The 25,354-nt window shown below is 43.0% G+C and overlaps 1 protein-coding gene across 1 annotated transcript; it reads left to right on the top strand.

The window, feature by feature from the left end:
• The first annotated feature begins 208 nt into the window (after positions 1-208).
• On the top strand, positions 209-24,985 carry GNAT2 (G protein subunit alpha transducin 2). The gene is made up of 9 exons (XM_089514850.1): positions 209-612; positions 9,734-9,776; positions 11,559-11,700; positions 18,000-18,157; positions 19,911-20,039; positions 20,879-21,008; positions 22,630-22,783; positions 23,667-23,874; positions 24,818-24,985. Exons 1-8 carry the CDS (start codon positions 495-497, stop codon positions 23,855-23,857), a joined length of 1,065 nt encoding a protein of 354 aa, XP_089370976.1. The 5' UTR covers positions 209-494; the 3' UTR covers positions 23,858-23,874; positions 24,818-24,985.
• Positions 24,986-25,354: the final 369 nt, after the last annotated feature.

Here is a 25,354-nt window from a genome sequence, read left to right as displayed (position 1 = left end):
TACGTATGTGAAGAGGGCTGTTAGCTTGTTCTGATGTTACATAACCTTCTTCTCCACACCACACAACTTGGGTTCAATGTTCTTCTTTGCCAACCATTAATCTTTGCCATCTTGGGCTTTTATAATTGGATTTCCCAGGTCACATGGTGAGATAAAAAGTCCTCAATCCAGTGTAACAAAATTGGGTTATCCATGAAGACTTAAGGGGGAGGGGGAAGAAAGAGCACAGAGCAAGGAGAAGGGCTTTGATGTTACCTTTGTGGCAGTCTTGAACCAGCAGCCTTTCAACAGGCAGCTCCGGAATAAGGTAGCTCTGTGGAGCACCTATATTTTTTCTCATGCTGGAGGATTCAACATAAATATATTTTTTGATATCTCTTATTCTCCCCACCCACCAAGGGTGAGCTGACCAACCTGAAGAGCTGGAACAGACAGAAGAGTTAGAGAACTTAGAGGCGTTGGAGGAGGAGGTGTTGGAGGAAGAAGAAGGTGAGATGGGGAGTGGAGCAAGCGCTGAGGACAAGGAACTTGCCAAGAGGTCCAAGGAACTGGAAAAGAAGCTACAAGAGGATGCAGATAAAGAGGCAAAGACAGTCAAGCTGCTACTGCTAGGTAGGCATACCATAATAGTCCACTTATCCTTTGGGCAACACGTTTGGATCTTTGGGAGGGGGCTGAAAGTAGAACCCACCATTGGTGGCAATGGCCGACTCATTTTTTGTGGAACGTGTTTGTCTCTTTCAAAGGAAGGGGATACAGATGGAATCTGCCACTGGTGGTGGAAAGTGGCTGCATTAAGAGTTACCTTAATTTTACATGTCTTTAACGTACACGCAACCCTTGAAGAATTGTGGAATAAGATGCCAGTACTTTATCTCAGTAGGATGTCAGTCAGGGCCTGCCTGAAGTGAAGGTCAAAATGGTGGCCTTCCCCATTCCAGATACAGAAGCTGACCAGACTGGTGGTTGAATCTTACTTCAACACAGGTAAAGGACTAGCATCACCCAACTCACCTTTCCAGAGCTAAGGGTGTTCATGGCAAGTTGCATGGTATGCAGAGCTCTACTCCTTGGGATAGGCGGGAAATATAAATAAACATTATTATTATTATTATTATTATTATTATTATTATTATTATTACTCTCTAAAACCCTGTCACTATTTTCTGCCCCCAGAATTTGCCACCTAAGGTAGCTGCTTCTCTATTGGGTATGGCCTTGGTACCAGTAGAAGAAAAAAATGGTGGAGTGTCTTCCAATGTAGCCCAAGAGCCCATGGAATGGGAGCTGTTAGACTTCAGTATGCTATTCACCAGGATATGTTTATCCCAGGGCCAAAGGTCAAAAACTGTAGTTGGAAATGCTATCAGGTAACAGTCCATTGTAGATGGCCAAAGCCATTACAGAATGGAAGAGGATCAGGCTGACCCAAGTTTATTTCAGCACACAAAAAGAAACACCATTTAAAAATAAGAACTAGGGAATATCTTTTGCTAAGTTGCACCAGATGGTTTCTCATTAGCTTTATGACTTCCTAAGTCAGCCGATTAGCAAGAACACAGATATGTCAACCCATTGGATGCAGCAAAAGGTCAGCAAACACCCTCTTCAGCAAAGTAGTCCGGGACATTGGTGGTTGTCAGAAGTGATTAAGCATTTCCAAGAAGGGATGATAGCTAGAGAAGGGACAAAGAAACCTGAGGCTCATGTTATTATTTTAGGATATGCAAAACTCTTGCCTTTTGCTTTCAAAAGCTTCTTTTCACAAGAAGCTGGTCTGCCTTGTAAAATAAAATATCTCATCCTGGGATAGTTCCCTGTCGTTTGCATAAAGAATTTAGGAATCCGCAACTGACTCTGCAAAAATAATGCCCCTAAAGACGGTTATTTAACCAGCCTTAAGGGTTTTTGCGTTTTGCATTGATGTTGTTTTAAAATATGTCCATGGTATGTTAATGCCCATGGATAATATCCAACTGCAGCTCATAATTGTGATCCCGTTGCTGAAAGAGCATCACTTGTTTTCTTTGGGTTTATACCACCATGGTGAGCTAGGTTTTTGTCTGCTACATGGTTCTTCTCTTTTAATCATTTCTGTTAGTTGCAAAATGTGTTAATTGTTGCTAATTCAAGACAACCTGAGTAGACAGTGATTGAATTAGATCTATATTCAGTCACCAATTAAGCCCAGTTGCAATCAACGAGACATAAACCGGTGTTCAGTTTAAGCCCCATTTATTTCAGTGGTCTCCTTGAAATATGAAATCTAGATACAACAGAGTAATTAATTATGTTGCCAAGGGCTCTACTTTTATCTTTCCAGCCACTGTCTTTTTTAGTGCTTAGTTTTTTCCTTCTTCCTCAGAGCTGGCCTCTGCTGGCACTGCTTTGATAGAAAGTGGCTTTCCAAATGTTAACTGTGGTGTGTAGTGCCCTTATGGCACTGTATATCCACTTGAACTCTTGATTACAACACATATTAACTAATTTGGATGATACCCAACTGTGGCTCATAATTGTGAGCTCAGTGTACCTTAAACTAATCTAGAAAGTGAATTAGTAGCAAGAAAGTTGGCAATGAAGATTTTCTAAGGAGGAGTTGCACAAGGATGTTTGGAACAGAAAAACCCATTGTTAAAGAACATATCTCAGACAATCATATGGTTAGCATTTTGGTCTCCATGTTCCTGCAGTAGATAATTTTAGGTACAACTGGGCTGCAGAAACAAGCAAACACACACACACACACACACACACACACACACACACACACAGAACACATTAATCCATTAATCTCACTGGACAGAGAAAGAGGAATATCTTGTTGCAGTAGTGGCCTGAAAAATATAGATCTTCTAGGCAAAATGTCTGGAGTAGAGATGGGCAACTGTGATCCTCCAATCGTTTGGGGTCTGTAGCTCATCATTGCTTATGTTAGGTATGGCTGAGCGGAGTTTTAGGATAAGAACATATAGAGGGCCACACCACCCCAAGCCAAGAGGATATAGCCAAGAGGATATAGTAGCACAGATGTGACAATGCCAAGGACAGAAAGCCTATTCACCTCCCTGCCATGGACAATCAAGCAAAGAGCAAGATTTTTTTTTTTTAAAAAAAATTATTCCTCTACAGCAAGAAAATATATTGGCCCTGCTGCTCTTTGGTTCAGCAAGCATTAATATGAAGAACTGGAAATCTCAACTATGAACAGCAACTAGGAAGGAAACACATCCCTACTTATACAGCATGGCTTTGTAAGCCAATGCTCCCCCAAAAAGAAGAAGAGTGTTCATCAAATACGTGAAGGAGCATTGCTCAAACAGCAGTTGCTGTTTGCAAAGTGAAGGCAAGCAGCAGGTAGTCTGTACTTGCCTGCCTTTGTGCAATGTGGGTTCATCCAGGTGACAGCAGGGAGGTTGGAATCAGGGCACATAAATCCTAATTCTAAGCAGCTTCCTGTTTTGGAATAAGAAGCTTAAAATGGTGAGATGAGGAAAGATACCATGGCCACTGAAGAAGACTGAAGGGCAAGAGAAGAAATCACAGTTACAAGAGTGTGTTAAGAATACATGCTTCTAGGCTAGCATAGCTACAATGCAGGTTATTGATTTAGAATGACACATAAATTGGCCCCTGTTAAACTGATGTATCAATCAGTTTCACAGGTATCAGTTTTGCAAGTATTAAGTAGACTTTTTTTTTTAAAGGAAACATAAAATCACAGTGTTAATGGCTCACACTGGTTGGATCAGCTTAGGGCTTCTGATCTTCACTCAGTCTGGAACTAGAAATTTAGATACAAAGGGGGAAATATTTCTAGTATTATCCTATACATGGCTATGAAGAAGTAAATCCCACTGAATTCAATGGAACCTACTCCCAACTAAGTTGGAATAGGATTGCAGCCTAAAACTATTCCTCATTTCAGTTCATGATTGTGCCATACTTTGCAAAAACTAGATACCTCCATACAGTGAAAAACTAGTCTGAGGAATTGTCATGATGGATTGATTTGGGGCCAATACTTGTATAGCACTTTACATCTGTGCGAGGTCATTTGGAAATATTTTTACTGTAGATTTATACTTGGACAAATACTACATCCAAAGGCATGACTCACATTGCTTACAAAAAGTAAATCTTCTGTGGTCTGGTAGGGATTTAAGGATAGTTCAGTTAATAGCACTGTCCCTTTTCAGGTATGCTAAGTAGCTATGGAATTTACTCTAAAGGCTATGGAAAACAGTCAGAATGAGCATGTAGTGGAATCAATGTATGTAGGCATTTATTGTCCAAGCTGACAATAAAATTCTCCCCAAAGCCTCCAGACAGGCATTTTTATGTCACAGTTTTATTTATGCTAGCTTCCATGCAGGATCAGTCTCCATGTACTGGAATAGCTGGTAGCCTTGCTCCTGATCCTGCTTGCTGTTTTATTACATGGGGAAAGAGAACTCTTCCACTTCTAGACACTGTCGGGAAGTGCCGAACCTCTAAAGCAACTAATAAAATGATAAAACTTTATTAAAAGATCACTGAAGGATACAATTGATGGGAGAGGGGTGAGCAGAGATCCATTTAGGGAGAATCAAGGATCACCATGACTCCCTATATTGCAATTATTTCTTATGTAAGGGTGTGCAACCTGTGGCCCTCCAGATATTGCTGGACTTTGACTCCCAGGCACTTTGCCAAGAGTGTCAATGGTGAGGGATCGTGGGAACTGCAGTCCAGCAGTTTACTATACTATGAGGTGGGGGGGGGGGGGGAGAGACATTTGACCCTCCAGATGTTTTGAATTCCCATGCCCACAATCCCTTAGACCTTTGACCAAAACATCTGGAGGGCCAAAAGTTCCCCAATCCTGAAGTGAAGGACAAACAGGTAACCATGGCAAATGTCCATATTGGTTACAAACGTCTTTGTTGAATGAAGGAATTGTAATTAGACCTCGGTTATAGCCAAGATAGACCTTTAAAACATGCTTTGAATCTTCTCTCTTAATCCACTACAGTATCTGCCTCAAGAAAACTAAAATGGATACCTAGGGCAAAGTTATGCAGTTTGCCTCTTAGGGATGTAATAGGTAGCAGTCAGTAGGCATCATAACCGTCACACTGTGCTACTCCACAACACATCTTTAAACACATTAGTCATACTATCTTCCAATATATAGGTAACAAGGAGGGAGGAAGAACACTTTAACAAGAAATAAACAACATTCAGGTGAATGCTGGTGAATGCAACACCAGGGTCTCCTCTTTTTTTTTTTTTTTTAATAAAAAAGACCATCATGGACATTGGTTACATCAAAAGCACAAATCCAATACCAACTTTTCCCTCCCCCTAAACCCTGGATTCTACAATAGGAGGATGGATCCAATTAGAAAAAAAGACTGAAAAGCTTCAGAAATGAAAAAGCCAAGTGTAAAAGAAGTAGTTACAGAAGGCTCTGATATGTGGAAAAAACTGTGTGGCTGCTTGCAAAGCACAGCATGGGGGTTGGGTCTCAGTATAATAATCAGTTCTATACCCACTTCTATTCCCATGGTAACTTCCTCCGTAGTAATTATGTTGCCTCTTTTCTTTTCTTTTTTTACAGTACAGTGTGTTGTAGCAACACCCACAGCCATCCCTATTCCGCTTTCTCACACTTCATGCTGGGAGTGGCATAACCCATATGTTTTGCAAGCAATAAAAACATCAATAAAGAATGCTGTGTTTCAGAAGACTTTATGTTCCACAAAGATAGTGGCCATCACCTCTCTCTCTCTCTCTCTCTCTCTCTCTCTGTAATTACTGTCAAATTTGGGCAGTAATCAAGGTGCTCAAAAGTACCATAGCATTTCCTAAAGTGGCACTCTTCAGATGGGTGATACTACAATTCCAGGCATCACCTGCCAGGGCCATGGGCTGGTGGGAACTGTTGTCCACATCTGAGAGGGTACCAAGTTAGGGGAGACTGCAGGGTTTTGTTTTGTTTTAAATCTTGGCACTAGGAGGAGCCTTGTTTTCCAGGGAAACAGCTGTAGATGGTATGCCACAATTCCCAGAAATCTGAATATTATCCCTGTTCCAGGCTTTTTAAAAAGTTGAAGCTCTGATAAGAACGTAACGTAGCCCAGACTCTAACATGTTTAAATATATACCATCACAGCTGCAATGAAACACAGGAAAAATGGGAAATTGTCTTGTACTGAGTAAAATAATAAAGAACTCTCAATCTTTATTGTGGCCTATGGGGAGGGGGGCATCTGGTAGATAGACTGGCAAACAAGGCCAGCATTTTCATTGGTTTATGAAGGAGAAATGTAGGTTGTTTTCTACTAATTAATTAGAACAGTGAGTTTATTCTTACTACTTCACACATCTTCAGTAGAAAAATATTACATAACCAAAAAACTCTGTCTTGTTTATACCTCTAAGGCCTCATTCACACTACATAATAAACTGGTTTTCAAACCGGTGTAAACCAGTTTCAAGGGCCTTTGTTTGCACTTGCACTGAATTTCTGGTGTGGTTTGCCAGGGGGCTGCAGAGCTAAACCCAGTTAAACCGGTTCTTCTGAATCCACGGCATTCCCCGCATGTTTTTAAATTAATCGATTCATCGCAAGTGTGAACACGCTGTTGATTGTATTCAGTTCCCGGTGGCACAGTCACCCCTTTGAACCAACTCCATTTTGATTTGATCCTATTGATGAATGTGAACAAGAAGTAGAGTAAATTGAAATGTGCAAATTTGATTGCCGTTTGAATAGTGTGAACATCTATTCGGCACTAAATTGCTCAATCAATTCAACACAAAAACTGGTGTATGATGTAGTGTGAATGAGTATGTCATCTTCTCCACAGTGGTGTTCTTTAGATGTTTTTGGGGAAAACTGAGATGTGCAGTTAAACACATCTAAAGCATAACAGGTGCGAGTAAAGCACAACTGTGAATTTAGAAAGAGGGTGCACAGAATCATTTCTGGGACATTACGAAACCGAACATCACCAAAAACATGTCCTTACTCTCAGTGTGTGTGCACACAAGAGCTTTCTGTTGTCAAGAGAACAACATTCTTCTGTTCTCACGGCAGAAGAAAAGGAACTGAGTGGGAAAGTGGTGAGACACATCTCTGAACATGCACCCTAAGGATGGGAGTGCAGTTCTCACTAAAATTCGGGTCTACCACATTTCCACTGTGCCTTTTTACCATTGGAATATCCATATGGGTGACTCCCAGTGTCCATGAAGTAGACAACAAAGTGACAGCTACATATTGTGTTAAAATAAGACATACCATAGTTGATTTATATGTTTTAGCACAGATGTGCTTGCTAAAATATATGGTCCATTCTACATGTGCCTTATGAGGTAGATATGTGCCTTATGAGACAGAATGAAATAGATTCATAGAATCAGAGTTGGAAGAGCCCTCAAGAGCCCTCAAGTACAATCTCCTGCCATGCAGGAACACACAATCAAAGCACTTCTGGCAGTCAGCCATCCAGCCTCTGTTTAAAAACCTCCAATGGAGGAGACTTCATCACTCTCGAAGGCAGTGTGTTCCACTGTCAAACAGCTCTTAGCACCAGGAAGTTCTTCCTAATGTTTAGAAGGAATCTCGTTTCCTGTAGCTTGAATCCATTGTCCTAATCTCTGGAGCAGCACAAACAAGCTTGCTCCATCCTCAATGGTAGAAAGTGACTATATTGATTCCAGGTGCAAGGTGGTAGATGCCATTTTGTAATGTTTTCTCACTTTAAAAAAATCCTTGAAAATAAAATGGAGTGGTGCATCAAGTGGAGGAATGCAAGACCAGCCTGCATCTTACTCTGCTAATTTCCTACTTCTTGTGAGTCTGTTTTGGTTCTGAATTTAACATACAAGAGCATTTTGAGAAATGAATTCCCACCAATAGTGTGAAGTATTACAGTTCTTAAACCACCCCAAAACACTGACCATTTCAGCCTAATGCATGGTTTAAGCAATCTCTGGAAAGATGCAAGGAGAAAGATAATTAGTAGTAGTAAAACATTTTATTGCTTGATGGAGAAATAACCTATTGAACCACCAGATCTAAAAGCAACACGTTTTATTGCCATTATAATAAAGTTACAGGCAGGTCTCATTTTCAAACAAGTTACATGCCAGCCTTAAATTCTGAAAATTATTTTAATGGCTCACTTTTGAAATAGGTAAACCAGAAGTATGTAGAAGGCCTCTGACTACCATATATACTCAACTATACATCGACCTCATGTATAGGTCAAGGTCAGATTCTAGTGCCAAAATTATGGATTTTGATATGATCCATGGATACTGTAAGTCAAGGGTAAAACTTAGTAGTGTGTAACAAGGGATCTAAATGATGAAGCAAAGGAAAACAATGCTAAAGTTTTTACAAAATTCCATCAGGCATAACTGTTTGTGCTCACCCTAAAGAGTGGATGGATGAGAGAGTAGGGGAGGTGGGTCAATGCTTCCAGGACGGATTACACCCTTGCCTTTCACCAGGGAATGGTTCATTTTTAAAGTAAGAGGTAAAGTACAGTACTCACATTAACCTGTGGATAAGTTAACTCAAATTTTTTGGGGTCAATGTTATGACCAAAATTTCTAGATTTATACATGAGCATATGCAGTATGTACAGACCATCCTGTTCATAGCATTAAGCAAACCTTTTTCTTCATAGATATGTGGGACAGGAAAGTTACTGTCCACAGAATCCAATGAAACATTGCCAAGATTCAGGCTAACAGTGGGCTGTTAGTATTTGCAGAAAGATGTCACTAATCCTTTGAAAATGTTTTCACCTTGTTTACAAATGTCCACTAGTTGATGTTGTTATTCCACACATTTTTAAAATTCTTTCCTCTCTTCCTGTCCCTAACCACATCAATGTGCCCACCTCCCTTGCACTCTTAACCATGAGTGAGCTATCAGATTTAAAGAATTTATTCATGTATTGCGCTATTATTTCTTAGATTGTACACTATGGGCAGGTTTACTCTTATCTATTTTACTGTTTGTATATAAATAAAACACAATAACAATAATAATAGTCTGAATTGCTTGTGTAACACCACACCCACCACCTTTCAGAGATTCTGGTGGATTTAAACACAACTAAAGTATGCTTCCTGAGCATGTCTAGTAGTGACATTTGCAATTCTTTGAAGCTCATGTGGTGATGCTGTAAAATTTCATAGGTCATCCTAGGCCCTGGCTCTGATGCTGTAGCACCTTTGCTACTCAGGTGTCTCACTGAATAGCTTGCTCCCATTAGCATCTGAAGAGGAGGTGTTGGCTTTCCTGACACCACTCCTTCACAGAACAGAAAACTATGAAGATCCTCCCCTTTCTATGATGCAGTACCTCATATATGAGTAGGCACCAACATTTACTGGCAGGTTATATAAATTCATTTCCAGCCGTGACCTTGGCAATGCACAACAATGATAATAGAAAAACACTGCATAAGCATTTGTTCATCTTTATGGTACCACATGATTTCATGTCGTTGCTTGCTACAATCAACTAACAAAGCTATCCTTGTGCAAGTAAAGAGAGCAGGGAAAAGTTACTTTTGCAACCTACAACTCCCAAAACACATAGGCCAACATGGTTATTCCAAGTTATGGAAATAAGGAAATATATTTTGCCTGTTTGCAAACTATTTGGTCTCTGTGTATTTCTTTCCTTGTATACTGGCATTAATCTACTTTCTTTTACCCATTCTAGGTGCTGGTGAGTCAGGCAAGAGTACAATTGTCAAACAGATGAAGTGAGTACCATATGTTGGAACTGGGGTACAAAGAGCCCAGAAGACAGCTGTGCTCTTTAGAGTTTTTCTTCTGTGTTTGTTTCATGTCAGCCTAGTGTAGCATGTTGACAGGCACTTTCAGTGTTGCTGGCAACCAAGCTGGGCTAAGGCAAATAACTTAAAGAGATTATGGAAGGATTAAAACACAAATAAAAATAGCATTTGGTTAAAACCAAGCTAGGACAACAGGGAGCAACTGCTTGATTCTTCAGCTGATCCCATATAGGATAAGAAATTCCTTTTCAAACAGGTACTGATCAGCAATCAACACTGATTTCTGTGCATATAGTTTAAATGTCTCTCATAGGAGATCCAAGAATAGCAGTTTTCTAAGTTCTGTGAAATGAGTATAAAAGTGAAAGCACCATGAAGACAGATATAGATCTATTATTTGGCTCTCTTTTTCTCTTGGATCTTTAACTTAATATTGACATGCTACTAGGAAAATGCAAGCCATAGAGATGGAGAGGGGTGCCTTCATGGTAGCAGTAATCAGTGTTGAAATGCTACTACATGCAGCAAAGGAGCTGTCAAAGTATAACATTGGCTAACAAACCTGGTGTTTTTAGTTGCCAGAATTTCAGAGTTCAGTGGCAGACATACTGAGAAGCATGATAACTGTTGCTACAAATTCACTTCCAGAGGATGGAAAGACCAGATATTCTTCCCCACACCCCATTTCTGGCCACAAATGTTTTTATCTCTACTACCAAAGAATTTAAATAGACCATTAGCCTATTCTAGATTTACAACTTTCACAATCTCAGGGGATAAGGGCAGGAAACATCAGTGGGATGGGCAGTGTTTCTGCTATACAAGTAATGGGAATGGCACTCAAGAGCACAATTCAGGCAGAGCCAAAATCCACTCCTCACCTAAGACATGATCTCACAGTCAGGTCTATGGGCAGGTCCTGCTCCCGCTTCCTGAACTGAAATCACTCCAATGCTGAAATAACAGCATTGATTGCCAGTTGTTTTCTGGGCAAATTTCAAGGTGTTGTTTTTAACCTTTACTGCTCCAAGCAGCCTAGAGCCTAGCTGTCTGAGGGACTGACTGTCTTGGAATGAACCAGCTTGGTTATTAAGGTCAACAGGATCTCTGGAATATCCTCCACTCATTAGCAGAGACCCACTTGTAGGGCCTAGGAACAGATTTGCACACAAACTAAGTAACCTACCGCTCAAGATCTCAGGTTATGAAGAACCTTTAAATGGAATATCCCCTGCCTACATTTATTATTTCTGTTTTAATTGTCTTTTCTGTTAGAGTGTATACTTTTTGATAATACTATGGAGCCTCTTAGATTTGCTGCAGTTAGTGCCTCAATTTGTCTTAATTGAGCCCTGGAAAAAGGACTTTGTTCTGTGTTGCTCCTGATACAAGGAACCCCTCTAAAATGGAATTATGATGGGTCCCCCAGTCTTTCTGTATTCAGGAAGACAGATCTTTATAGTTTGTCTTTTTTATTTAAAAAAAAACACTGTAGTTTATTGTTTCATGTGACAGTTTTTCATTATTGTCATTTTTTTTTTTTTGCATACCACTTTGGTGAGTGAAAACTTGCCTGATATAAAATAAGCTTCTATTGTATCATGAACAACAGCCTTTTTGTTTTTCTTCACACAAGTGAATTTTTGCCATCTGTATCCCTCTGTGTGTAGCTATATAAAATTGGTACAACTTCAAAATATAGTTTGGCATTTCATATGAAATGATTGTATCTTCTGCTCCTTAACACAGGATTATCCACCAAGATGGCTACACGGAAGAGGAATGTTTGGAGTTCAAAGCAGTCATTTATGGCAACATACTACAGTCCATTTTGGCCATCATCAGAGGCATGACCACTTTGGGAATAGATTATGCTGATTCAAGCCGAGGGGTCAGTATTATCATAATTAGTCAAAGAATGTTCTCCGTCAACCTGGAAGCATTACTGGTCATGTAAGCTAGAGGACTCTGGGAGCTGTAATCCAAAACAGTAATTTTCCTAGGTCTACCTGAAGTGGAGGCAGAGGGCAGAACAGAACTTTTTAAAAAGTTGGAAATTGTTCTAACAATAGGAAATAGTTATGTGTTAACCAGTCATACACATTAAAGTCATGCAAGTTAAAGAGATAAACTGGAGGAAAGGAAAAAAAAGTGGGGGGGGGGGAGAGAGAGAGAGAGAGAGAGAAGAATGTGGTATCACCTTTAAGACTAACTGGTTTTAACTTTACCAGGAGCTTTTTTTGGTATAAACGGACTTTTTCAAATGCAGTAAAGAGTGAAAACCAGGCCTTAAGATATTGTGAGTGTGTTTCTGTAGTGTATATGTGTGTGTATACATGTGTAGTAGTGGTGGTGCATATGTGTGTGTATAGTAATAATAATAATAATAATAGTAGCGTATATGTGTGTGTATACTAACACACACATATACACCAGTTAGTCTTAAAGATGTTGCTACATTCCTTCTCCCTCCCACTTCTTTTTATACTGCAAGAGACTAACAAGAGAGCTACTTCTTTGTAACAGGATGGTTTCACATTTCCTCAGGATGAGGCAGTTATTGCATGATGCCACCTGGTGGTTAAACAAAATTTTGACCATTTACTAGTCTCTTCTCAATGGATCCTCAGATTTTCAGAGCTGGAAAAAAAAGACAGGAGTAAAAAGTATATTCCTGACAATAAATAATAATAAATAAAATTTTTATTTATATCCCGCCCTTCTAAAAATCAGGGCGGCTTACAACATAGGTTAAAATACAGTCAATACATACATCAAACAAACGTTAAAATCCAATACAATAATCATAAAAAATAACCAACAAAAGCCCCATAGCCCATCCTCTTGGCCACGGAAGAGGAGGGAGGCCCACAGGATTTTATTCGGGGAATGCCTGTTGGAACAGGAAGGTCTTTAAATCCTTCCTGAATTGGGCCAGGGTGGTAGACGAGCGGAGCTCGGTGGGCAGCGTATTCCAAAGGGCTGGGGCAGCTGTGGAGAATGACCTCCATGTAGTGGAGGCCAACCTAGCCCCAGGCACCTTCAGTAATTGCTGCCCAGACGTTCTGAGGGTGCGAGGTGGAATGTACGGGGAGAGGCGGTCCTTCAGGTATCCTGGGCCCAAGCCATTTAGGGCTTTATAGGTGATTACCAACGCCTTATATTGGGCTCGGAAGCGAATGGGCAGCCAATGGAGGTCTTTCAGAACCGGTGTTATATGGCTGGTCCTGGGAGCACCAGTGACCAGCCGGGCTGCCATGTTCTGCACCATTTGCAGCTTCCGAGTTTGGTATAAGGGTTGCCCCATGTAGAGTACATTGCAGAAATCCAGTCTCGAAGTTACCAGAGCATGTACAACAGTTTCTAGGTCCCTCTGGGCCAGGTATGGGCGCAGTTGGCGAATCAGCCGAAGCTGATAACAGGTGCTCTTGACCGTCGCATTCACCTGAGCAGTCAGGTGAAGCGACGAGTCAAGGAGCACTCCCAGACTGCGCACGGAGTCCTTCACAGGGAGCGTGACCCCGTTCAGGACAGGTGGAACCACCGCCATTCCTGGACCAGGGGAACCTATCACTAGTACCTCCGTTTTCTCTGGATTCAATTTGAGTCGGTTTTCCCTCATCCAGCCCATTACTGACTCTAGACAGGCCACGAGAGGAGAGACGCCATCCCCGGTCACTGCATCAGTCGGAGACATAGAGAAAATAATTTGGGTGTCGTCAGCGTACTGATAACCCCGCGCCCCATGTCTCCGGATGATCTCTCCCAGCGGTTTCATGTAAATGTTAAATAGCATGGGAGACAGAATGGCTCCTTGAGGGACCCCAGTTTTAAGGGGCCTCTCATCAGAGCACACGTCTCCCAGCTGCACCATCTGGGACCTCCCGGAGAGGTAGGAACGGAACCACTGGAGCGCAGTGCCCCCGATCCCCACCTCTGCCAGGCGCCCCAGAAGGATACCATGGTCTATGGTATCGAAAGCCGCTGAGATGTCCAAGAGCACCAACAGGGACACGCTTCCCCCATCGATGCTCAGACGGAGATCATCGACCAGGGCGACCATGGCAGTCTCAACCCCGTAACCCGCCCGGAAGCCAGTTTGAAATGGGTCCAGGTAATCCGTTTCATCCAAGACCGCCTGAAGCTGGATCGCAACCGCCCTCTCGATCACCTTTCCCAAAAACGGTAGCAGCGAAACAGGCCGATAATTATTATGAACCAGGGGGTCGAGGGAGGGCTTTTTTAGGATCGGTTTTACAATGGCCAATTTAAGATCCGATGGAAATAGCCCATCCCTCAGAGATGTATTAATTATCCGGCGTAACAACAATGTTACCGCCGGTCCCCCCTGGGCTGCTAACCACGAGGGGCAGGGATCAAGAGAGCAGGTTGTTTTCCGGACACTTCCAAGGATCTTGTCCACATCCTCGGTACTCACCAACTCAAACTGATCCAGTTTAACATAGTCCACGGAGGCTCTGGACACTTCTACTCTAGGTTCTGCTATAATGTCGGCGTTCAGACCTTCGCTTATATGAGAAGTTTTATCTGCAAAAAAGTCGTTAAACAAGTCACAGCAGGCCTTAGAAGGTTCAAGGATCTGGTTCAGGGCGGGAGGGAGCTGAGTTAGCTCCCTGACCACCCTGAACAACTCTGCCGGACGCGACTCAGCGGACGCAATACGAGCACCATAGAACGAGTTCTTTGTTGCTCGTATTGCCTCTCCATAGTCCTTTAACAATTGGTCTAGGAGAGTCTTGTCGTCTAAGCGGAGGTGTTTGCGCCAACGGTACTCTAGCCGTCGCAGAGCTCGCTTCCTTGCCCGGAGATCTTCCGTATACCAGGGCTTACGCTTGGAAGCGGGCCTGAGAGGGCGCTTGGGAGCGATCCTGTGTATAGCCCTAGAAAGACCGGTATTCCAGATACCGGTGAGGGCATCAACAGAGTCGCCGTCATTTCCAACCGTGAGCCCCTCTAAGGCTTCTTGGAACCTCTCAGGTTCCATCAGCCTTCGAGGGTGGACCATCCTAACAGGTCCACCACCCCCGGGGGGGATCTGGGTAGAGGCCTTGAGTTTCACCTCTACCAGGAAATGATCCGTCCATGACAGGGGGGAAACATTAACTATTTCCGCCCACGGATTCTCCGCCTCCGAACAGAAGACCAAATCAAGAGTATTACCCGCACAATGCGTAGGACCCTGTATCAGCTGGGACAGGCCCATGGCCGCCATGGTCTCCATGAATTCCCGAGCCGCACCGGATGGAACATGGCTGGCCGTGAGGGAGATGTTGAAGTCGCCCAGGACAAGAAGCCTGGGCGTCTCCAGCATCAGCTCAGCGACCAGCTGTGTCAGCTCGTTAAGGGAGTCCGCTAATGCACGGGGTGGCCGATACACTAACAGAATCCCTAGACTGTCCCTAGCCTTTAGGGTCAGGTAAATACACTCGATATAGGAGGTCTGTCGGATGTGGTTCCTGGTGAGGGACACGGTGTTCCTATGTATCAAGGCCACACCCCCCCCGCCCACCTAACCTGCGCTGATCCTTCACCGAGAACCCAGCGGGCAGGGCCTGAGCCCACACCGCATCCCCTTCAGGCCCCAGCCAGGTCTCGGTAATGCAAGCCAGGTCACACTTAGAGTCCTCCAGCAGATCCTGGAGGATGTGGGTCTTGTTGTTGACAGACCTGGCATTGCACAGGAGCAGCGACAGGGTTTGTGGCACGGTTGGAGTGACCCTCAGGTCCTTCTGGTTGGGAGGGGGACAGGAAGGCGGGATAGATATGATGCATCTATCACGCCTTCCCCTGGAACGCCAGTCCCTTCTCCCACCACCATACCTCCCCCTGCCCCACACAACCTCAATTGGAGCCCCGCTCGCAAGGATGTTATCCCCGGCCCAGGCATCCCCCGCTTCTCTATCCTCCCCCCACCCTCCTATGGCTATTAGAGGAGCAGGGGTTAGCCACCACAGGCATCCCCTGCTCCCAGGCTAATCCAAGGCCTCTTCGCCCAATAAAAGCTGCGCAATTGCGCAGCTCCGCAGCAGCGGAACTCCCCAGTCCGTGGGCGGCACTCCCGGGGCGGTGCGCAGATGCGCACCTCCGACACCCCGGGAGGAGGCCGCCCGGCCGAAGGCGCAGCTCTGGTGGCGTCGGTGGTCCGGCGAGAGGGAAGAGGGGGGCGTGTCAAGGAGGCGCCGGTTGCCCGGCTTTTGTACCCGCCGCTCTCACCTGGCGGGCTCCTCCCTGCTTCCCCCCAGGTGTTCCTTAAAGGCCCACTCGCTTCCTGGCCGCCAAACGCCAAAGCCAGAAGCCAAGCCTAGAGTCTTAAGGGGGTCCCGCCGCGGAGCTCCCCAGTCCGTGGGCGGCACTCCCGGGGCGGTGCGCAGATGCGCACCTCCGACACCCCGGGAGGAGGCCGCCCGGCCGAAGGCGCAGCTCTGGTGGCGTCGGTGGTCCGGCGAGAGGGCAGAGGGGGGCGTGTCAAGGAGGCGCCGGTTGCCCGGTTTTTGTACCCGCCGCTCTCACCTGGCGGGCTCCTCCCTGCTTCCCCCCAGGTGTTCCTTAAAGGCCCACTCGCTTCCTGGCCGCCAAACGCCAAAGCCAGAAGCCAAGCCCAGAGTCTTAAGGGGGTCCCGCCGCGGAGCTCCCCAGTCCGTGGGCGGCACTCCCAGGGCGGTGCACAGATGCGCACCTCCGACACCCCGGGAGGAGGCCGCCCGGCCGAAGGCGCAGCTCTGGTGGCGTCGGTGGTCCGGCGAGAGGGCAGAGGGGGGCGTGTCAAGGAGGCGCCGGTTGCCCGGCTTTTGTACCCGCCGCTCTCACCTGGCGGGCTCCTCCCTGCTTCCCCCCAGGTGTTCCTTAAAGGCCCACTCGCTTCCTGGCTGCCAAACGCCAAAGCCAGAAGCCAAGCCCAGAGTCTTAAGGGGGTCCCGCCGCGGAGCTCCCCAGTCCGTGGGCGGCACTCCCGGGGCGGTGCGCAGATGGGCACCTCCGACACCCCGGGAGGAGGCTGCCCGGCCGAAGGCGCAGCTCTGGTGGCGTCGGTGGTCCGGCGAGAGGGCAGAGGGGGCGTGTCCTTGCCTCAGCTGCTGCCCAGATGGTAAAGGCACAGGCACAGGCAGTTGTGTGATCATGCTGAAGATTTTCAGACATATCACGCTTATCCAAGACTTCTCCTGTGAAGACCCAGGAAATTTCCAGCAATAACCCATTCATTATCTGATGAAGATTATCAGATGACGTTGCGCTTATCCAGGCTTTATCCCAGGAAGAACCAGGAATGCTCCAGTAACAACCCATTTATGGGGAAATTCCAGGAATGGTTTGTTACTGGAGTATTCCTGGTTCTTCCTGGGATAAGGCCTGGATAAGCACAACATCATCTGATAATCTTCAGAGCAATTGTGTAATTATTCCAAGAGTATGCTTTTTTCTTCCCCAATTTCCCCGTCCGATAATTTCCTCAGGAGCTCAGGCACAAAGCTGTGGGACCAGGACCAACTTCTAGTGGCGTCTCAGTTGATGATGTTTATGGCTACACCCAACATATCCTCAGCTGCTATAAATAATAGTGGGGTACAAAATACTAATTAAATTCGGTGCTGGTGAAAATGTGCTGAGATGCCAGCCAGCACCTGATTTTCCTGGTAAGCTTCTATGTTGGAGAACTGCACAAATCATGTCAAGATTTGTGAAGACCCTGGGGGAGCCACCAGTGTGCCTATTTGAGAGGAAACATGGAAGTCAAGACACTATCGTTGTCCAGTTATTCTGTTATAGGAAGATTCCCTGGATGTTAGTATCATCAACAGATAACATGTTCTTCTTCTTATAATGCTCCACAGGATCTACTGTAAAAGTTTTACTATGCCTTGGTCAAATCTGATCTATTGCAATTTTGACTTAACTACTTTTTACCCTTTCCTCAACAGCCATGGTCAACAATTGTTTTTATCTTTTCCCTTTCTTTGGGTAATCATCATCTAGTTTCTTCAGTGAGGAAAAAAACCTCTCTCAAAGTTCTGAAGGATTAAAATATTCCCAGTTTTTTGACAGAGGTGGTGGGATGCATTGTTTCCACAAGATCAAACACAGACAAGATTCCATCTTTGAACCTCATTTTTCAGCCATGCTTCAAGATATCAAGGAAACATGGTCACCTTATAGATTATACGTCTTTTTCAGGATGATGGGCGACAGCTGTTCAACTTGGCAGACTCCATTGAAGAGGGAACCATGCCTCCAGAGCTAGTGGACTGTATAAAGAAACTCTGGAAAGATGGAGGGGTTCAGGCCTGCTTTGAGCGAGCAGCTGAGTACCAGCTGAATGACTCTGCTGCATAGTGAGTCTGTCTTTACAGTCATATCTCTATGGAAAATATCATAATGGAGAGGGGAGAGGACATACTATCAGCTCAAGTGTTTGTGATGAGAAGATTTTGAAGAACAGAGCTGGAGAACCTCTGGCCCTCCAGCTGTTACAGGGACTCCAATTCCCATCAGCCTGGTCAATGATAAGTAATAATGGGAGTAGTAGTTCATCAGTATTCAGAGGGCAACAGGTTCCCTGGCTCTGTTTAAGAAAGATCATAATGCGCTTATTCAGTACAAACCTGTTATGGACTCACCTGCTCACGTTTTTACCATCATTTGAAACACAACCAGCTTAGTACAAAGCAGAGGCTACTTCCTTCCCTTGTTCCAGAGGAGCCCATAAAGCCAGAGAGTTTGAGTCCTGGCTGTAGTCTCCATTATTATAAGAGCAGAGGTGATCAAGGATGAACTGTAGATCATATATGATATTTATGGAAACGTCCTTTTGTCTGTTGCCTAGATCTTGTGAGATTTGTTGGGATCAATCAGAAATAGGGTTAGAGGAATCTCAAACAACACTCCTGGGCCTTCTGGCCTGGCTCCAACTTAAAGCCCAATTTCCAGAACAGAAAGACTGTGCTTGTGCAGTTAAACTAGAACTGTGTGAGACAAGAGAGAGATTTATTTTTCCCTATTTATCCTGACCAGTGGGAAGGATAAGACAAAGAATAAGACAGTGGGAGCTAGTGTTACAGCTGCTCCTGGAAGGATTTGAAGTCTCCTGAATAAGTGCCTAATTCACTCACAGTCATAGATTCAGTGCAGCCTTGGAAATAATATTTGCACATAAGAGAACAGATTCCTATCAACAATTGTTGTCCTTGTGTATTACAACAATTTACAACCCCATAGTCCTCTTTTTGCAAATGCTGAGCAACATGAGAGCTGTCTGCTTATGCTGGCATGGTTGATCATATTAATCTTCCCCACTGGCACCCTCTCATCCTATAGGAGAGATGGTCAGTGGAGAAGACCCAAGCAGCCTGGCCCACCAGCTCCCATCCAACTGGTAGGTACATAGGAAAGAGGAGTTGCTTTCCACATAGCCTGTATATTGTAAGCTTCTCACTGACATATTTGATCAAGGAACTGTCCTTTTGTTTTTGCTATCATTAAACATTTAAAACAGAGGCTTAGTTAATCTATGTAAAGGATTTGCATGCTTTCTAAGAAAAACAAACAATTGTAACTGTAACTAGATCCAACCAAGCAAAGCAGTACAACAAACTGCAAAATATTAACTCACACTATTCTTACAGTAACCTAAAGCAAACATAGTGGTAAATGTTTTTATGCCTCCAACGTCACTGAATTAGAAAAGAGCTAACCATTGCTCACGTCAGACTCCTGCTTAACCCATTATATTCTAATTGGGTACATGAAGAAGAAAATCAGCAATCAACTCCTAGTTGTCACTTCATAGTTTTCTGAATTGCTGAATATTTACAGCAGACAATGCATTCACTGTCTTGGATCATACCTGACTTGTCTGTCTTTAGGGGGTCAGTGTTCAGCCAGAATTCTGTGGTGGTTTGAACTTGGAAGATCTGGTTTCAAAAGCCTAATCGTGTATTAAGGCTCTATAAAGCTTTTGCTGGGTGAGCTTACATCTCCTTATGTAAAACTGGAATACAAATGATTTAATCAAGTGATTGTGAAATGTTACAATCAAATCTACAATTTAGAGGTAGAAATTATGAACTACTTTGCTTTCTTGTATAGTTACCTGAACCAACTGGATAGGATCACAGCTCCTAACTATCTACCCAATGAACAGGATGTATTGAGATCACGAGTTAAAACTACAGGTATCATAGAAACAAAGTTCTCTGTCAAAGACCTCAACTTCAGGTAAGCAACCCCCTACCTTTCATGAATTCCTTGTTGACTGTCTAATCATAACTAATTCAATTTCTTTTGCCCAATGTGCAGTATGGATACATTCTTAAATCCTTTGAACTTTAATTATTAACTCCTTGTATTGGTGACTCTGGGAACTGAGTACAAATACATGAGGTCTCATTCTGTGCATTTTTGCCAAATGAAACAGCACACTGTTACTGGTGGACTTGAAGTTAAGAAATCATTCCCAAAAGCCTACCTGGTTCTAACACTGTCCTCGGGCACCAGGCAGACACCCAATTTTTCAAAAGACCTTCTGGGTTTAAGGATTTGGTATGTATTACTTTTTTTCTGAAGCAATAAGCGTAGGCTATTTCATTTATTTTATTATTGTTACCCCCTGTAAGGCATGTTTTGAGGCTTTCCTGGGCCCCTAGTGGGCATTTGCAGACCTTTTGAGGGGGAAATACAAGTTTGCAAAATTTTACTTTGATCTGGATGGTGGTGGTCCAGTGGGGGCCCTTCCATACCACCTAGAAATCATTTCTGGACATTTTGGAACATTCTTTTTGGCAAAAAAAAAATAATTTTTTTTTTGACCCTAGCGGGCCACAAAAACAGCCCTAGGGAACTGTATGCAGCCCATGGACAATATTTTACCTACCCCTGGTCTACGTTATTGTCATGCAGCCTTAAACAGCCTGATGAGTAATAAAACAATAATTAATTTATACTACTAAATGTTACGTTCATTTAAACTACATGTCAGCTGGGTGGCTCTTTTCCTGCAGTGTATTATTTCGAACAGTGCTAAATAAATGTCACAAACATCATTCTTCCTTTTGCAGGATGTTTGACGTAGGTGGACAGAGGTCAGAGCGCAAAAAGTGGATCCACTGCTTTGAAGGGGTGACTTGCATCATCTTCTGTGGAGCTCTCAGTGCTTATGACATGGTGTTGGTAGAAGATGATGAAGTGGTATGTTTTTTGGTTCGAACTCTAAGTCATGCATGCATAGACAAAAGCACCTTTTTGTAGGTGCCAGTGAGGTTCCAACCCTGGAACTCTGATGGTGCCTGTAAATGCCAGCAGAGAGCGGCAGGCTGTGTGATACTCCCTTTTCTGGATTGGAAGGTTTCTGCTTCCACACCACAGGGAGCAATGGTGGCCTGGGAGCCTCCATAGGAAAGATTTTTACCTTCTACAGGTGAAATCAGGCCTATCAGCTGAAGGTCCCAAATCTATGAACAGAGTCAATAAGTGCTCCACTGCCAACCATCTGTCTATACTGCAAAATCAAAAATCACATCAGACACCTCCACCACCACAGAAATTACAGTGGTGCCAGATTCTTCCCCTTAAACAAATAACCTGATGAAAGTTGTGCACAACATGAGGAAGAAAATTAAAGAGCCCTGAGGGTACCTACTGGTTTGTTTGCCACAACACACTGCTCTGATGCAAGTCCAAGAAGCAAATAACATTTGCCTGACATTGTCTTAACCCCTGCCTGAAATTAAATATCTTTCTGTAAGCAGTTAAGAAGTTGGGAGGTAGGATTAACTTGCGCAGAACAGCTACAACAGATCTAGTTCATTCCAATCCTCCATGTGAATTATAAGGACAGGGAGAACCTCATCAACCTACGTCAAAAGTGACATCAGCATGCAGGCTTTAGCAAATACATGAATAATAATAAGAATTCCCTTCCTAGTTTTACTAATGGGTTCCTGAAAACCAGAGTGGAAAGGTAATCAGTTTCTTTTAAAAAAGGAGAACCAGCAACACTGTTGGATTTCCAAAGGAGAAGTGTGAGTGGTGTAGACTTGCCCTGTTTCCCAAAATTTGTACACCCCTGTTCAACATTATCCCCCTGTACAACACTAAAGCACAAGTAGGGGGGGGGGAAACACTTGTGGGATTTGCTCAATTTTGTTTTTTACTAGCTCCCTGAGATTCATGAACTAGAACCAAAGGTCTAGGTAGTGGCTCAGTGGAAGAGACAGAACTAAAGCATAAGGGAATCGTTAAGCCACAGGTGGGTAACATGTGGGCTGCATGCTGCTTCCAACCTCCTCTTTTTGTGGCCCCCAGAACCCCCCGCTTTAAAAAACCTGGTGTGACAGCACTTCACTTCTAGTTTGGGTGCAGCAGTGCTCTGAGGCCCAGGTATGAGGGAGCTGCAGGAAGATCTTTTCTAAAAGAAAATCACCCTCCAACCTACCTTTGCTTCAGCAGGAATGCTAGATTTGACCTTTTATTTCTTTAAAAGTAACATTTTTTCCTTAAAGGTTTTATAAGCAAGCTTTTAAAAGGAGCTTGGTTGCTTTGCATTTGATAAAATTAGAACGTTATTACATATATGGATTCATATCCACATATTTCTTTTTACAGAACAACTATATTTCTCATATTATTGTTTATTCAGTGGAACCATCCATTTTCATTATTTTAAGGAATGCAGCTTCAAATTTGAAGTCAATGTACCTAGGAATATTTTCTGATGGAGTCTAGCAGTGTATTTTGACGATAAAATGAACAGATACTTGGCACAAATTTTGAAGCTTAGTTGTTTTAAAACTTGTGGTTTTCTCCCTAGAACCGCATGCATGAATCCTTGCATCTGTTCAACAGTATATGCAATCATAAGTTCTTTGCTGCTACCTCCATCATTCTATTCCTGAACAAGAAGGACCTTTTTGAAGAAAAGATCAAGAAAGTACACCTCAGTATTTGCTTCCCAGATTATGATGGTGAGTTGCTAAGTTTGTCCTTTTTATTCTTCCTAATAAAGTCATTAGATCAGAGAAGCCAATTCACACAGCCCCTTTCTTTCTTGAATGCACAATACATTGCTGAGTGCTATCATGCATGAGAAAAGATCTGTTTTCAATCATTATGCCCCTTTTCTCTTGTATAAATGGTGTCAAATATGAATAAGCCTTAATTTTTCTCTTGCAACTGGGCTAAAGATTTAACAGTTTGAAACAAAACACAGCAGCTCATTTGTGACACACTCCTTTGAGTAAATAACCCCTCTTGTTGCACCAAAGTCATCATTCAGTATCTTGTGCACCTTAACGATCTTAAAAAGATCTCATGGCAAATTGCAAACACATACTACGAAGTATAAAAATTCATTTCAATTTGCATTGTGTTTATTATGAATGCTACATTTTACTCTCATTTTCATACAGAAAGCACTGGAGAGGCACAAAGGGGTTTATCGGTTTGTTTTTCTCCCATATAATTGAAGACCACTTTGCAAAAGTGTTGCTAAGGAATGTTTTTATACAATGAATACATTTTCGTATGAAGCAAGAGATGGAAGTTGCAAGGCAGACATGAAACTTACAGACTTGGGACCTAAAACTCCAAGGGCAAAACTCTGTTCACAGGATGCCTCCACTGGTGGAAATAGATTTTTCCAGTGTATTCTTGTGATCTCTCTGAAGTAAAGTGGGAGGTAACAAAGAGGGAAGAAGAAATTGTCAAAACTCCCCTCCCCTTCCCTTCCCAATAGGAGACTCCCTTGGAACAAAGGACCTTCCTCATGGAAGGATTGAAGTTGTACATTTCAAATAAGCTAAGCTTCTTTCAGCAACATTTCTATATCTTGTTTCCACTTTGACACAGGTCCCAATACATTTGAAGATGCAGGCAACTACATTAAGCTTCAGTTCCTTGATCTGAACATGAGAAAAGATGTGAAAGAAATCTACAGTCACATGACTTGTGCCACAGACACACAGAATGTCAAATTTGTATTTGATGCTGTCACAGATGTCATCATCAAGGAGAACCTCAAGGACTGTGGTCTCTTCTAAATCTTCATTTTTTAAAGGTAATTTTTATCCTATAGATAGAACATAATGTTCTAGTAATTCTCCTTTAGAAAGACAAGTGGATGAGTGTACTATACTTTAGCATTTAGCTATTAAATGTTTAAAACAATTCTTATACCTGATCTTGCATTTGTGCTTACCCCAGTAGCCCAATCCAATGGATACTACTGCTACAAAAACACTAACCCACCACTTATTTTAGCAGCATTCTTAGCTTCCTTCAGATTGCAGCAGGTTTAAAGACCTGTTTTAGGAAGATTAACATAGTATTGAATTAATTAAGAGGTTGCACTACCACTGAGTTCTGAGGCAGTTTCCCCAGTTCCTTTGCATATAAATTTCATTAACTGGTACTAAACATTATATACCAGTAATTATATAGTTAAGATAGAGAATTGGGGCACCTACTGCATAGGTAGTAGTAATCCTAATACTACATAGGGGAGGGGGGAATTCTCTTTTGAAAAGAACTATGTATGTGTTCTGATTTTTCTTATCTTCTGCCTAGTTGACACAGGCTAGGTTGTCACATAAAAAGTGGCAAGTCTACTGAATTCTTTTTAGTTTGGGATAAGCAAGCATGCTGACTCCTTGACCTACACTGCTTCTCTTTGCAGTGGGAATAGCAAAATCCACATACTCTCAGTCCATGGTTTATGTTGTCTCAACGCCCAGTAGGAGCCTGGTCCATGGTTGTTAAGTTACTTCTCCAGCAAATGAGAATGATCAGACATCAAAAGTCAGCAGGCTGCCAATCTTATGAGCAACCTGAAATGACATCTGCACTTATAACATGTCCAATGTGTTGGATACAGGATGAAATTTGAGAGGAATTTTTCATCAGTTTGTCTGTAATGGCATGAGCTGTTTTGGAATTAAAATGCTGTAATGTAATTTTTATTTTATTTCTCAAAATAATCTTTCACCTTCTTAATCCATTAGGAAAAAGGACTTCCAGATAGCTTCACTGTTCTGCTGAGCAGAGCCAACGGAGTAAATAGAAGTCACCGGACAGTCCACACTTTTCTATATCCCATCCATGATGCAAACTGTATACCTCCAGTAATATGATTATTCTTCTTTCTGACATACTCTGCAATCTGTAAATTCTGAAACAAAATGAACATGAAACAACAAAATCTCGTCTGCAAACAAGGGATCATGTGTCAAACATTGGACTTTCCTGTCTCTACACAACTGTGATCTTTTAAAAAGCATCACTCTCTCTGGGAAAAATATAATCAGTGCTTTTGTGGATTCTTTGATAGAATGGTTCACTTCCTTTACCTACAAATTGTCTGAACTATGATTCTCCTGATTGTGAAAATCACCATCTGATAAAACCGAAGTCCAATAACTCCTATATTTTATGTGTGCTCAGATAAGCCCCAAAACTTGGGTGGCATCTCTGAAAACTTCTAAATGATCACACACTGTTCTCTCAAACTGGTCCAATTTGTCCCCACAGCCTTAAGTAGG

Source organism: Sceloporus occidentalis, unplaced genomic scaffold (assembly GCF_023333645.1).
Source record: "Sceloporus occidentalis isolate IW3139 unplaced genomic scaffold, rSceOcc1.0.p SCAF_3, whole genome shotgun sequence".
Lineage (NCBI taxonomy): Eukaryota > Metazoa > Chordata > Lepidosauria > Squamata > Phrynosomatidae > Sceloporus > Sceloporus occidentalis.
Note: the sequence above shows the minus strand (reverse complement) of the source record. Positions and strands in the feature narration are given on the sequence as shown.